The 13,009-nt window shown below is 35.1% G+C and overlaps 2 protein-coding genes across 2 annotated transcripts in view; one reads left to right on the forward strand and one right to left on the reverse strand.

Annotated features, from left to right (window-relative positions):
* Positions 1-121: 121 nt before the first annotated feature.
* On the forward strand, positions 122-1,581 carry PKNH_0200100 (SICAvar, type I (fragment); the record flags this gene model as incomplete). The annotated part of the gene is made up of 2 exons (XM_039113773.1): positions 122-787; positions 1,165-1,581. Coding segments are annotated over 2 exons (1,083 nt in total), but the record flags the coding sequence as incomplete, so codon positions are not given.
* Positions 1,582-6,784: 5,203 nt separating this feature from the next.
* Positions 6,785-13,009, reverse strand: part of PKNH_0200200 (SICAvar, type I) — a gene marked incomplete at both ends in the record, with an annotated part of 10,473 nt that continues 4,248 nt past the window's right edge. The window contains 6 exons of the mRNA XM_039113774.1: positions 6,785-7,201; positions 7,434-8,096; positions 8,318-9,049; positions 9,619-10,254; positions 11,425-12,078; positions 12,807-12,943. Coding sequence (XP_038969392.1) covers positions 6,785-7,201; positions 7,434-8,096; positions 8,318-9,049; positions 9,619-10,254; positions 11,425-12,078; positions 12,807-12,943 — 3,239 coding nt within the window. The remainder of the gene's footprint in view (positions 7,202-7,433; positions 8,097-8,317; positions 9,050-9,618; positions 10,255-11,424; positions 12,079-12,806; positions 12,944-13,009) is intronic.

Consider the following 13,009-nt stretch of genomic DNA (forward strand, 5'->3'; position numbering starts at 1 on the left):
ATGTATATGTATATGTATATGTATATGTATATGTATATGTATATGTATATGTATACACATATGTGTATACATATGTGTATACATACATATATATATTTCTCCCTTCTTTTTTTATGATCAGAGTGACATCGACAGTGACGCCAAGGATGAATTAAAAGAACTTCTGGAATATATGATAAAACCGGATAATCAGTCGGCTGCTGCCCAATACTGCAAAGACAACGAAAATAAATGGAATGCAATGGGCCATAAAGAGGGCAAAACAAATAAAGCAGCTTGTTTACTTTTTGCTTCAGGGTTAAAACATATTTATACCCATGGTATTGTCCAAAAGAATGGCCAGGTTAAGGACCATGTTAAAGGCCCATCGTTTGAACAAACGATGGGTTGTTTATTTCTTAAGGAATATGCAAAACAATTAAAGGAAATGGCAAAAAAACAAAAAAAATATAGGGTACATCCTAATTGTAGTGTAGATTCTGGCATAGATCATGCTTTTGAAAAAAGTAAAGTCATTATGCAAGCATCACCTCAATGCAAAAAGAATGTTAATAACGACTGCTTTGAATGCGACCTAAATAAAGGTTATGATAAATGCTCCATTGGCGATGACGATGTAGGAAATAAAGCTAAAGATCTGTTCGAAGGCGAATCGGAACAAAACCATATGCAACAAACCTTAGAGAATACAGTCTGTCCCATCCTTCTTACGGATATCCTTACCCCTTTTCTTCCTTTGGCTCCTGTCTCTATTGGCCTTTCTGCTATGGCTTATTACCTTTGGAAGGTAAGATAAAAAAAAAATATATATATATATTTTAATGGACAAAATTAATGTTTAAAAGAAAAGAAAAAATTTTTTAATGGTTAAAAGGAAAAAAAAAATTTTTAAATGGTTAAAAGGAAAAGAAATTTTTTTTTAATGCTTAAAAGGAAAAGAAAAATTTTTTTAATGGTTAAAAGGAAAAAAAAAAAATTTTAATGGTTAAAAGGAAAAAAAAAATTTTTTTTAATGGTTAAAAGGAAAAAAAAAATTTTTTAATGATTAAAAGGAAAAAAAAAAAAAAAAAAAAAATTAAAATAAATGTGCAAAAAGAACATTTCACAATCTTCTTAACAAAAATATCCTCTCATTTTTTTTTTTTTTTTTTTTTTTTTTTCTAGTATTTTGGTCCTCTTGGTAAAGGAGGAGCACGTCTCAGAAGATCTCCTGCTGAAATTCCTGGTCCATCAGTACAGGAACAAGTCTACGATCATGTGCAACAAGATAGTTCACATGAATATCAATTGGTGAAGGAACGAAAACCTCGTTCTGTTCCAACGAGAACAAAACGTTCTGGTCGCGTGAATCGTCGCACAATTATTGAAATTCATTTTGAAGTGTTGGACGAATGTCAAAAAGGCGACACACAATTGAACCAGAAGGATTTTCTGGAACTTTTGGTTCAAGAGTTCATGGGATCGGAATTTATGGAAGAAGAAGAACAGGTTCCTAAGGAAGAGCTTTTTATGGAAGGGGTTTCTATGGAAAGTGTTCCTATTAAAGAGGTTCCAAGTTTAGGTTCCGGGCTTATGGTTTAGGGGGTTATGTTTCATGGTTTAGGGTTCACAGTTCAGGGTTCACAGTTTAGGGTTTAGGATTCAGGTTCAGGGTTTCAGGGTTTAGGGCTCACAGTTCAGGGTTCACAGTTTGGGGTTCACAGCTTAGGGTTCATAGTTTAGGATTCACAGTTTGGGGTTCACAGTTTAGGGTTCACAGTTTAGGGTTTATGGTCTCAGGTTCACGGTTCAGGGTTTAGGTTTTAGGGTTGACGGTTTAGTTTTTATGGTTTTAGCGTTTAGGATTGAGGGTTTAGGGTTCAGGGTTTAGGGTTTATTGTTTAAGATGAAGGATATTGTTTTCACACCTTTTGTCCTTTTTTTTTTTTTTTTTTTTCCTTTTCTTCCTTTTCTTCCTTTTTTTCCTTTTTTTCCTTTTTATATTTTCTTGAAAAAAAAAGAAAAGAAAAAAAAGAAGATTCTTTCTTCCACATTTATTTCTTATTTTGTTTGCAAAAAATTTTTCTTTTTTTTTTTTTTGGGTGAAAGGACACCTTTTTGTTTATTGGAAAAAAAAAAAAAAAAAAAACATTCTTCCTTTTTTTTTTTAAGAACACACATTATTTTTTTTTTTTCCGCTTGCGAAAAATATATTTTTTCTTCTTTTTTCTTTTTCTGTTTGCGAAAAATATTTTTTTTCTTCTTTTTTTTTTTTTTTTCTTTTTTTCGCGGAAAGCAGGAAGATAAGCGCGCGAATAAATGATGTCTGCTGACAGCGCACACCAAGGAAAAAAAAAAAGAAAAGGAAAGGAGGGTGGATGATGAAATATATTACAGTTGCAAAAAGGTCGCAAAATATAAAGGAAAAACACACACTTATCCGACACACGGAAAAATTGTGTGTACATACGTGTAGGCACAAACAACTTTATCGGAGTACACATACACTTTACACCAAAAATTTATACAGAATAACGGGAATATGCGGAAATGGCAGGGTTCAGCGTCCCGGGTTAAAAGTAAAGTTAGTTCCGTGTTAAGGGTAAAAGTTAGTTCCGTGTTAAGGGTAAAAGTTAGTTCCGTGTTAAGGGTAAAGTGGGTTCCGGGTTAAGGGTAAAGTGGGTTCCGGGTTAAGGGTAAAGTGGGTTCCGGGTTAAGGGTAAAAGTTGGTTCCGGCTTAAAAGTAATGTCGGTTCCAGGTTAAATGTAAGGTGGGTTCCGGGTTAAGGATAAAAATTGGTTCCGGGTCAAAGGTAAAGTTGGTTCCGGGTCAAAGGTAAAGTTGGTTCCGGGTTAAGGGTAAAAGTTGGTTCCGGGTTAAGGGTAAAAGTTGGTTCCGGGTTAAGGGTACAGTAGGTTCCGGGTTAAGGGTACAGTAGGTTCCGGGTTAAGGATAAAAGTGGGTTCTGGGTTAAGGATAAAAGTGGGTTCTGGGTTAAGGATAAAAGTGGGTTCTGGGTTAAGCATAAAAGTGTGTTCCGGGTTAAGGATAAAAGTTCTTTCCCGGTTAAGGATAATGTGGGTTCCGGGTTAAGAGTAAAGTTGGTTCCGGGTTAAGGATAAAAGTGGGTTCCGGGTTAAGGGTACAGTAGGTTCCGGGTTAAGGGTACACTAGGTTCCGGGTTAAGAGTAAAGTTGGTTCCGGGTTAATGATAAAAGTGGGTTCCGGGTTAATGATAAAAGTGGGTTCCGGGTTAAGGGTACAGTAGGTTCACGGTTAAGGGTACAGTAGGTTCCGGGTTAAGGGTACAGTAGGTTCCGGGTTAAGGGTACAGTAGGTTCCGGGTTAAGGATAAAAGTGGGTTCCGGGTTAAGGATAAAAGTGGGTTCTGGGTTAAGGGTACAGTAGGTTCCGGGTTAAGGATAAAAGTGGGTTCTGGGTTAAGCATAAAAGTGTGTTCCGGGTTAAGGATAAAAGTTCTTTCCCGGTTAAGGATAATGTGGGTTCCGGGTTAAGAGTAAAGTTGGTTCCGGGTTAAGGATAAAAGTGGGTTCCGGGTTAAGGGTACAGTAGGTTCCGGGTTAAGGGTACACTAGGTTCCGGGTTAAGGGTACACTAGGTTCCGGGTTAAGAGTAAAGTTGGTTCCGGGTTAATGATAAAAGTGGGTTCCGGGTTAAGGGTACAGTAGGTTCAGGGTTAAGGGTACAGTAGGTTCCGGGTTAAGGGTACAGTAGGTTCCGGGTTAAGGGTACAGTAGGTTCCGGGTTAAGGATAAAAGTGGGTTCCGGGTTAAGGATAAAAGTGGGTTCTGGGTTAAGGAAAAGGTAGGTTCCGGGTTAAGGGTAAAAGTGGGATCCGGGTTAAGGGTAAAAGTGGGATCCGGGTTAAGGATTAACGTGGGTTCCGGGTTAAGGATTAAAGTGCGTTCCGGATTAAAGATAAGGTAGGTTCCGGATTAAAGATAAGGTAGGTTCCGGATTAAAGATAAGGTAGGTTCCGGATTAAAGATAAGGTAGGTTTCGGGCTAAGGATAAAAGTTGGTTACGGGTTAAAAGTAAAGTGAGTTCCGGGTTAAAAATAAAGTTGGTTCCGGTTAAGGATTAAAGTGGGTTCAGGGTTTAGGATAAAAGTGGGTTCCGGTTTAGGGATGAGGTAGGTTCCCGGTTAAAAGTAAGGTTGGTTTCGGGTTAAAAGTAAAGTGAGTTTCGGGTTAAGGGTAAGGTGGGTTCCGGGTTAAGGATAAAAGTGGGTTCCGGGTTAAGGATAAAAGTGGGTTCCGGGTTAAGGATTAATGTGGGTTCCGGTTAAGGATTAAGGTGGGTTCCGGGTTAAGGATAAAAGTCGGTTCCGGGTTAAGGATAAAAGTCGGTTCCGGGTTAAAAATAAGGTAGGTTCCGGGTTAAAAATAAGGTAGGTTCCGGTTTAAAAATAAGGTAGGTTCCGGGTTAAAAATAAGGTAGGTTCCGGGTTAAAAATAAGGTAGGTTCCGGGTTAAAAATAAGGTAGGTTCCGGGTTAAAAATAAGGTAGGTTCCGGGTTAAGCATAAGGTAGGTTCCGGGTTAAAAATAAGGTAGGTTCCGGGTTAAAAATAAGGTAGGTTCCGGGTTAAGGGTAAAAGTGGGTTGCGGGTTAAGGGTAAAAGTGGGTTCTGGGTTAAGGATAAAAGTGTGTTCCGGGTTAAGGATAAAAATGGGTTCTGGGTTAAGGATAAAAATGGGTTCCGGGTTAAGGATAAAAGTGGGTTCCGGGTTAAGGGTAAAAGTGGGTTCCGTTTTAAGGATTAAAGTAGATTCCGGGTTAAAGGTAAAAGTTGGTTCCGAGTTAAGGAAAAGGTAGGTTCCGGGTTAAAAGTAAAGTGTGCTCCGGGTTAAGGATAAAAGTGGGTTCCGGGTTAAGGATAAAAGTTCGTTACGGGTTAAAAGTAAAGTTGGGTCCTGGTTAAGTGTAAGGTAAGTTCCGGGTCAAGCATCTGGTAGTTTCCGGGTTAAGGGTAAAAGTTCGTTACGGGTTAAAAGTAAAGTTGGCTTCGGTTTAAAAGTAAAGCTGGGTCCGGGTTAAGTGTAAGGTAAGTTCCGGGTCAAGCATCTGGTAGTTTCCGGGTCAAAGGTAATGTGGATTCCGGGTTAAAGGTAATGTGGGTTCCGGGTTAAAGGTAAAAGTGGGTTCCCGGTTAAGGAGAAAAGTGTGTTCCGGGTTAAGGAGAAAAGTGGGTTCCGGGTTAAAGGTAAAAGTGGGTTCCGGGTTAAAGGTAAAAGTGGGTTCCGGGTTAAAGGTAAAAGTTGGTTCCGGCTTAAAAGTAAAGTGGATTCCGGGTTAAGGGTAAAAATGGGTTCCGGGTTAAGGATAAGGTAGGTTCCGGGTTAAGGATAAAAGTGGGTTCCGGGTTAAGGATAAAAGTGGGTTCCCGGTTAAGGATAAAAGTGGGTTCCGGGTTAAGGATTAAAGTGGGTTCCGGTTAAGGGATAAGGTGGGTTACGGCTTAAGGATAAGGTAAGTTGCGGGTTAAGGATTAAAGTGGGTTCCGTGTTAAGGATTAATGTGCGTTCCGTGTTAAGGATTAAAGTGGTTTCCGTGTTAAGGATTAAATTAGATTCCGGGTTAACGTAAAGTAGGTTCCGGGTTAAAAATAAGGTAGGTTACGGGTTAAGGTCAAAGTAGGATCAGGGTTTAGTGTTAAGGTAAAGTTAGGATTAGGGTACAGGTTTAATGTTTGTAGAGTATAGATTTAGGGGTTTATGTTTTACGGTTTAGTGTTCACATTTCAGGGTTTCAGGGTTTTAGGGTTTATGGTGTACCCCGAACAAAATTTATTCATCCCATATGTGTAACGTTAACAAAGTCCGCAAGGAAGAAATTCAACCCTTATATCATGCGAAATAAAGAAAATTTCCCATTGCAAAAAAATTAAATCATGAATTTTTCCTTTTTTTTTTTTTTTTTGTGTGTATGTAATTTTTTAGCATGAATATCATCACATTTTTTGTAATTGTTTTAGTAACATCTTATAATGATTATTGTATAGACATGGTCTTTATGATTATATCGAACCATTATATTTTTTTTTTACACGAAAAATATTATGAATACAATGTACATTTTTTTTTTTTTTTTCCCACTATTTGCTTCTTTTTTTTTTTTTTTATATTTTATTTTATTTTTTTTTTTATAAAGTTCTAATTATATGAATGTTTTAGCGTTCTTCCACACTTTTTTCCGCGGGAACCGTAATATAGTGTTCCGCGTGGGGGGCGCCAGCGCTCGCGCGCGGATGTTCCATACATTTTTTTTACGAGAACAATATATAACACCTATTGGGGGCAACTTTCAAAAAAGGAATAAAAAAAGAAAAAATTCAATAAACATTTTTTTTATCCTCACTAAAAAAAAAAAAAAGTTACAAAGTGAGAGTAAAATGTGGAAGAAAGAATCTTTCTTTTTTTTTTTTTTTTCGCAAAAAAAAGGAAAAAAAAGAATGTGTGTTCTTAAAAAAAAAAAGAAGAATGTTTTTTTTTTTTTTTTTTTTCTATAAACAAAAAGGTGTCCTTTCACCCCCCCCAAAAAAAAGAAAAATTTTTTGCAAACAAAATAAGAAATAAATGTGGAAGAAAGAATTTTTCTTTTTTTCTTTCTTTTTTTTTTCAAGAAAATATAAAAAGGAAAAAAAGAAAAAGAAGGAAAAAAAAAAAGGACAAAAGGTGTGAAACCAATATCCTTCATCTTAAACAATAAACCCTAAACTGTGAACCCTAAACTTTGAATCCTAAAACCTAAACCGTAAACCGTGAACCTGAGACCATGAACCTTAAACCAGTAACCCGGAACCTAAACTTGGAACACTTTCCATAGGAACACTTTCCATAGAAACCCCTTCCATAAAAAGCTCTTCCTTAGGAACCTGTTCTTCTTCTTCCATAAATTCCGATCCCATGAACTCTTGAACCAAAAGTTCCAGAAAATCCTTCTGGTTCAATTGTGTGTCGCCTTTTTGACATTCGTCCAACACTTCAAAATGAATTTCAATAATCGTGCGGCGATTAACGGGACCAGAACGTTTTGTTCTTGTTGGAACAGAACGGGGTTTTCGTTCCTTCACCAATCGATATTCATGTGGACCAGCTTCTTCCACATGATCGAGGACTTGTTCCTGTACTGATGGACCAGGAATTTCAGTAGGAGATCTTCTGAAACGTGCTCCTCCTTTACCAAGAGGACCAAAATACTACAAAAGAAAAAAAAAAACAAAACAAAATATGAGAGGATATTTTTGTTAAGAAGATTGTGAAATGTTCTTTTTACACATTTATTTTATTTTATTTTAACCATGAAAAAAATTTTTTTTTTTTTAAACATTAAACAAATTTTTTTTTTTTATTCCTTTAACCATTAAACATTTTTTTTTTCCTTTTAACCATTAATTTTGTCCATTAAAATTTTTTTTTTTTTTATCTTACTTTCCAAAGGTAATAAGCCATAGCAGAAAGGCCAATAGAGACGGGAGCCAAAGGAAGAAAAGGGGTAAGGAGATCCGTAAGAAGGATGGGACAGACTGTATTCTCTAAAGTTTTTTCTATTTGGGTTTGTTTCGTCGATTCTGTGAAAATTTCATTAACTTTATTTCCTACTTTGTCTTGGCCAATTTTGCAATTATCATAATCGTTATCATTCCATTTGCATTCAAAACAAGAATTATTACCATTATTCTTGCATGGAGATGTGTCATCCATAATTTTTTCACTTTTGCTAAAAGCATGATCTATGCCCTCCTTTATGCTACAAAGAGGATGTACCCAACTATATCCTTTTTTCTTCTCCTTTGCCATTGTTTGCAATTGCTTTGCATATTCCTTAAGAAATAAACAACCCATCGTTTGTTCAAATGATGGGCCCTTAAACTGGCCCGTCTGGTAGCCATTACCGTGGGTATAAATGTGCTGAAGTCCTGCAGCAAAATGTAAACAAGCTGCTCTATTCGTTCGCCTTTCTGTATGGCCCTTAGTATTCCATGGGGGTTTGTCGTCATTGCAATATTTGGCAGCGTCCGACTGCTTTGTAGCGTCGTTCATATTATTTAAAAGTTCCGTTAATTCCCTTCCGATATCATTGCTCAAGGCATCCTAAACATAGAACAAAGGAAAAAAAAAGTAAGAAAACAGAAAAAATATATATGTATATGTATACACATATGTGTATACATATACATATATATACATATATATACATATATATACATATATATATACATATACATATATACATATACATATACATATACATATATATATACATATAAGTATATATATATATATGTAGTTGTTATTAATATGGGTTCCCTTACCCAAGTCACTGTTCCATTGGGGCCTATATTTTTATTATTTTTTCCGTATTTTTTGATTGCACATTGGACTTGAGTACAGAAAGAAGATTTCATGTCAGTGATTTTGTCTAATGTTTGTTTCATGGTGGTGTTAATGGAGTTGGTGCTTGATTTGTCTTCGTTGTTGAGGAGACCGTCAATTTGAGTCGTCACTTCAGTTGAGTCTTTATTGCAAGTTTCATTTTGTGATGTTGATGTTTTATTAATCAAAGTGTTGGCAACACTTAGTTTGCAATTATTAAATTCTGAGTTTTGCCTTGAGCAAAGAAAACAACCATAAACTTCTTTCGAACACGAAGACAAAAACGAAGAATTCTTTTTATTTTCATTATTCCAATCATTAAACATTTTTTCTATTCTTTTCTCATCAATGGGACAACTTTTATCCGTTTGTTCTTTTATTTTATCAGCGTAAAGGTTAAGTGCTGCGCACATCATAGATTGTTTAAAAAACTTATCATCATCCTGATGACCGGCCTTAGTGGTAGTACTACTTGTAATTTTTTTAATGTGTTCTAACCCTGCTGTGATATGATTACAAGCCTTTCTTTCGACACTTTGTGGATTACCATCACCAAAGCTTCGGCAGATTGCTGTATTAGAGTTATTTTCTTTCTTCGCTCCTTCGGAAGCGATGTGTTTGAACAACTCTTCCAGGGGGGTTTTGACGCCTTCATCCCCCCAAAAGTCACACTGTAAAAAAAAAGAAAAGGTTATATATATGTAGTTAGTAGGTTGTGTAGTATCTAGATGGTGTAGTATCCGGTTGGTATAGTATCCGGTTGGTATAGTATCCGGTTGGTGTGTAGTATTCGGTCCCTGTCTGCGAGGAGTCTTTCCTCTCCCCCCCTAAAGCAGCTAAAGCTAACCCCGAAACCTTACTCCTATACCCCTACAACCTTAATCCAACACCCCAAGAACCTTCTTCCTATATCCTGAATCTCATTCCCAAACCCCTTCAACCTTATTCTGACACCCCTAAAAAATTTATTCGAACACCCCCACAACTTTCTTCCTCTACCCCTAAAACCTTTATTCTAATACACCTACAAGCTTATTCTAACACTCCCACAACCTTATTCCAGCACCCCTACAACGTCATTTCTATATCCGGAATCTGACTTCTAATATCCCTAAAACCTTACTCCTAAATCCGGAATATGAATTTTTTTTTTTTTTTTTTTTTTTTTTTTAAATATTCATTCCATTCCCACTAAGTGTTGTGGTGGTGGTAGGTTGGATGTGGTAGTAGTAATACTTACCCAATTCTTCGTGGGAGTAGGAGTACCACCACTATTACCGTTCGGTGTTGCCCTGTTTTTGAACCATTTGGGTCCGGCGCATCTAATGTATTCGCATAAAGTGGACATTTCATTTATTTTCAGTAGGGTGCTAGTTGCGGTGGTGCTAATTTGGGGCTGAACTTCTGTTAATTTGTCCTTTACTGGCGTTGGGCTGCCATTTGTGTTAATTTTGCAATCTTCATAGTCTTTCTCTTTCCATTGGCAAGGAACACAAGGTTCCTTGCCACTGGCACCACCATTGCAAGTAGCATAATTATTATCATTCCATGCCTTAAATGCCTTCTCTATACCAGAATCAATGACACATTTTGATGTTACTTTCATTTTTTCTGCATATTTCTTAAGAAGTAAACAACCCAACGTTCGTCTCAACGATGGGTGTCCAGACAGGATACCATTGTTCCCTGTTGTCGAAGTATCCGGATTGTACAGTTTATGTAAGCCTGCATGCAAATATTTGCATGCCGCCTTCTCAGAATTAGTTGGCAATTTATCACAATCAGGTCCGTTCCCTGTTAGGCCTTTTGTGTTCATTTCCCCTGCTAATTCATCCCACAATGTCCTCATGGGGCCATTCTCTTTCCAAAATTCTTCCTATATAAGTGGAGTTATATATATATATATATATATATATATATATATATATATGCATATGCATAAATGCATATGCATATATACATATACATACATATACATGTATGTATATGTATACACATACGTACATTTTTGTATGTCTATATGTGTATGTATATATGTATATATATGTATATATGTATACACATGTATGTATATGTATATATGCATGTACGTTTACATATGTATGCATATATGTATGTGCGTATATGTATATGTCTATATGTGTATGTATGTGTACGCATATATGCGTTTACATATGTGTATGTATATACATATACATGGATGTACATATATACATGTACGTATATTTATACGTATACACATATATACATATGTATGTACGTATGTACATATGTATCTACGTATGCGTACATATATGTATATGTATATGTACATAAGTACATATGTATATATGTAAGTGTATATGGGTACTTTTGTGTACATTTATACATACATGTATATGTATGTATATACATATATGTATATTCGTATGTATGTACGTATGTGTAAGTATATATATGTACATGTATATGCGTACATACATCTACACATTTGTGTACGTGTATGTATATATGTATACGCATGTATGTATATGTATATGTACATAAGTACATATGTATATATATATATATATATATATATATATATATACATATGTACGTATGTACATACATGTATATATACGTATGCGTAAGTATATGTATATGTCTATATGTGCATGTATGTGTATACACATACGTACATTTGTGTATGTATATACATGCATACATATATACATATATATACGTTTATACATCTATACATTTGTGTACGTATATGTATACACATGTATATATATTTATATGTATATATATATGTATATATGTACATCCATGTATATGTGCATATGTACATGTCTATTTACGTGTATATATGTACATGTCTATGTACATGTGTATATGTATGTATATGTCTATGCCTATATGTACATGCCTATTTACACATACATACGTATATACTTATGTATATATGTACATGTCTATGTATAAGTCTATATGTATATACATATACGTACATATATGTATATGTGTATGTGCATATATATGTACATGTCTATTTACATGTATATATGTACATTTGTTTCCTTACGTCGTTGCCTGCTGTTGTTCCTTTTTCTGTTGCTGCTGCTGTTGTTGTTGTTCCTGTTGCTGTTTTTGTTGTCTTCCAGTGGTCTATAGCACAGTGTAGACGATCACATAAAGTGGCTTTCTTATGTAATCCTTCTAATGTGGATTTCACTTTGGTGATGTTGGGGTCATTGTTTAACATACCAAACACTACAGCCCTGGGCTTCATTCCCCCCACGTTAGTACTGAAACACTCCTGTTCCTTACATTCTTCACAGTAACGCACATCCGTCTTACCATTCTGCGTACACCATTCCTTACGTTTACTCTCCCCAAACTCAAAGGCCTTCTTTATACCTTTATCTACAGAACAAGCATAACCACGCTCCCTCGCATATTGTTTTAATTTCTCTCCTAATGCATTCAATATTACACAACGCATAGTAGGACGAAATATTCTGTTATGCTCTTGGTCCCCTCCCACATTTTTATGTACTTCCTTTAATGCTTTAACCATAATTTTGCATGTTGTTTTGCTCACACAATCCGTTTCACCAGCATTGGGGCATGTAATGTCTTTACACAGACCGTCCGTCTCGTCGTTTTTCCCCCCATTGGCAGATATAGTTGTGACAAGGTCGGTGACTTGAGTTTGGACATCCTTCCATAGTGCATCCTATAGGTAAATATATATATATATATATATATATATATGCATATGCATAAATGCATATGCATATACATGTATATGTATATACATACATACGTATATATGCACGTATGTATACATATATACATATACATTTATGTATATATATACATGTACATTTATGTATATATATACATATTTATACATGTATGTGTACATATGTATGTGTATATATATTTATGTATATACATGTATATACGTACATATATGTACATATATATATATATATGCCTGTATATGGTATATATAGATGTATATATATGTATATATATATAGGTATATATGTATATACGCCTATATACGTATATATGTATGTCTATGTATGTATGTATATGTATGTGTATGTATATGTATGTATGTAAGTGTACATGTCTATGTACATATGTATGTATGTGCACATCTATACATGTATGTCTACATACGTATATATGTATGTGTACATGTATATACATATATATATATATATGCATATGTGTATATGAATATGTATATGTATATATGTATATATATATATATGCATATGTGTATATGAATATGTATATGTATATATGTATATATATATGTTTATATATATGTATATATTTGTATGTATATATATATATATATATGTATATGCATATACATATACATATATGTACATATGTCCATATATGTATATATGTATGTGTATATGTTTATTCCATTCTCCTACTTACGGCAGTTGACGTAGACGTCTTCCCTGGTACTGTCGTTCCTGTTGTATTCACATAGTTGCTTATGCAACTTAGGCGATTGCACAATTTGCCATTTCCGTTATTGTCCTTGTCTATGTTGTCTTTGATGCACATTTCAGCTGTAAAAAGATGGAAAGAAGAAGATGGAATTGTGTTGTGTATATGTATGTTGTTTCCCTTTCCTT

Source organism: Plasmodium knowlesi, assembly GCF_000006355.2.
Source record: "Plasmodium knowlesi strain H genome assembly, chromosome: 2".
Lineage (NCBI taxonomy): Eukaryota > Apicomplexa > Aconoidasida > Haemosporida > Plasmodiidae > Plasmodium > Plasmodium knowlesi.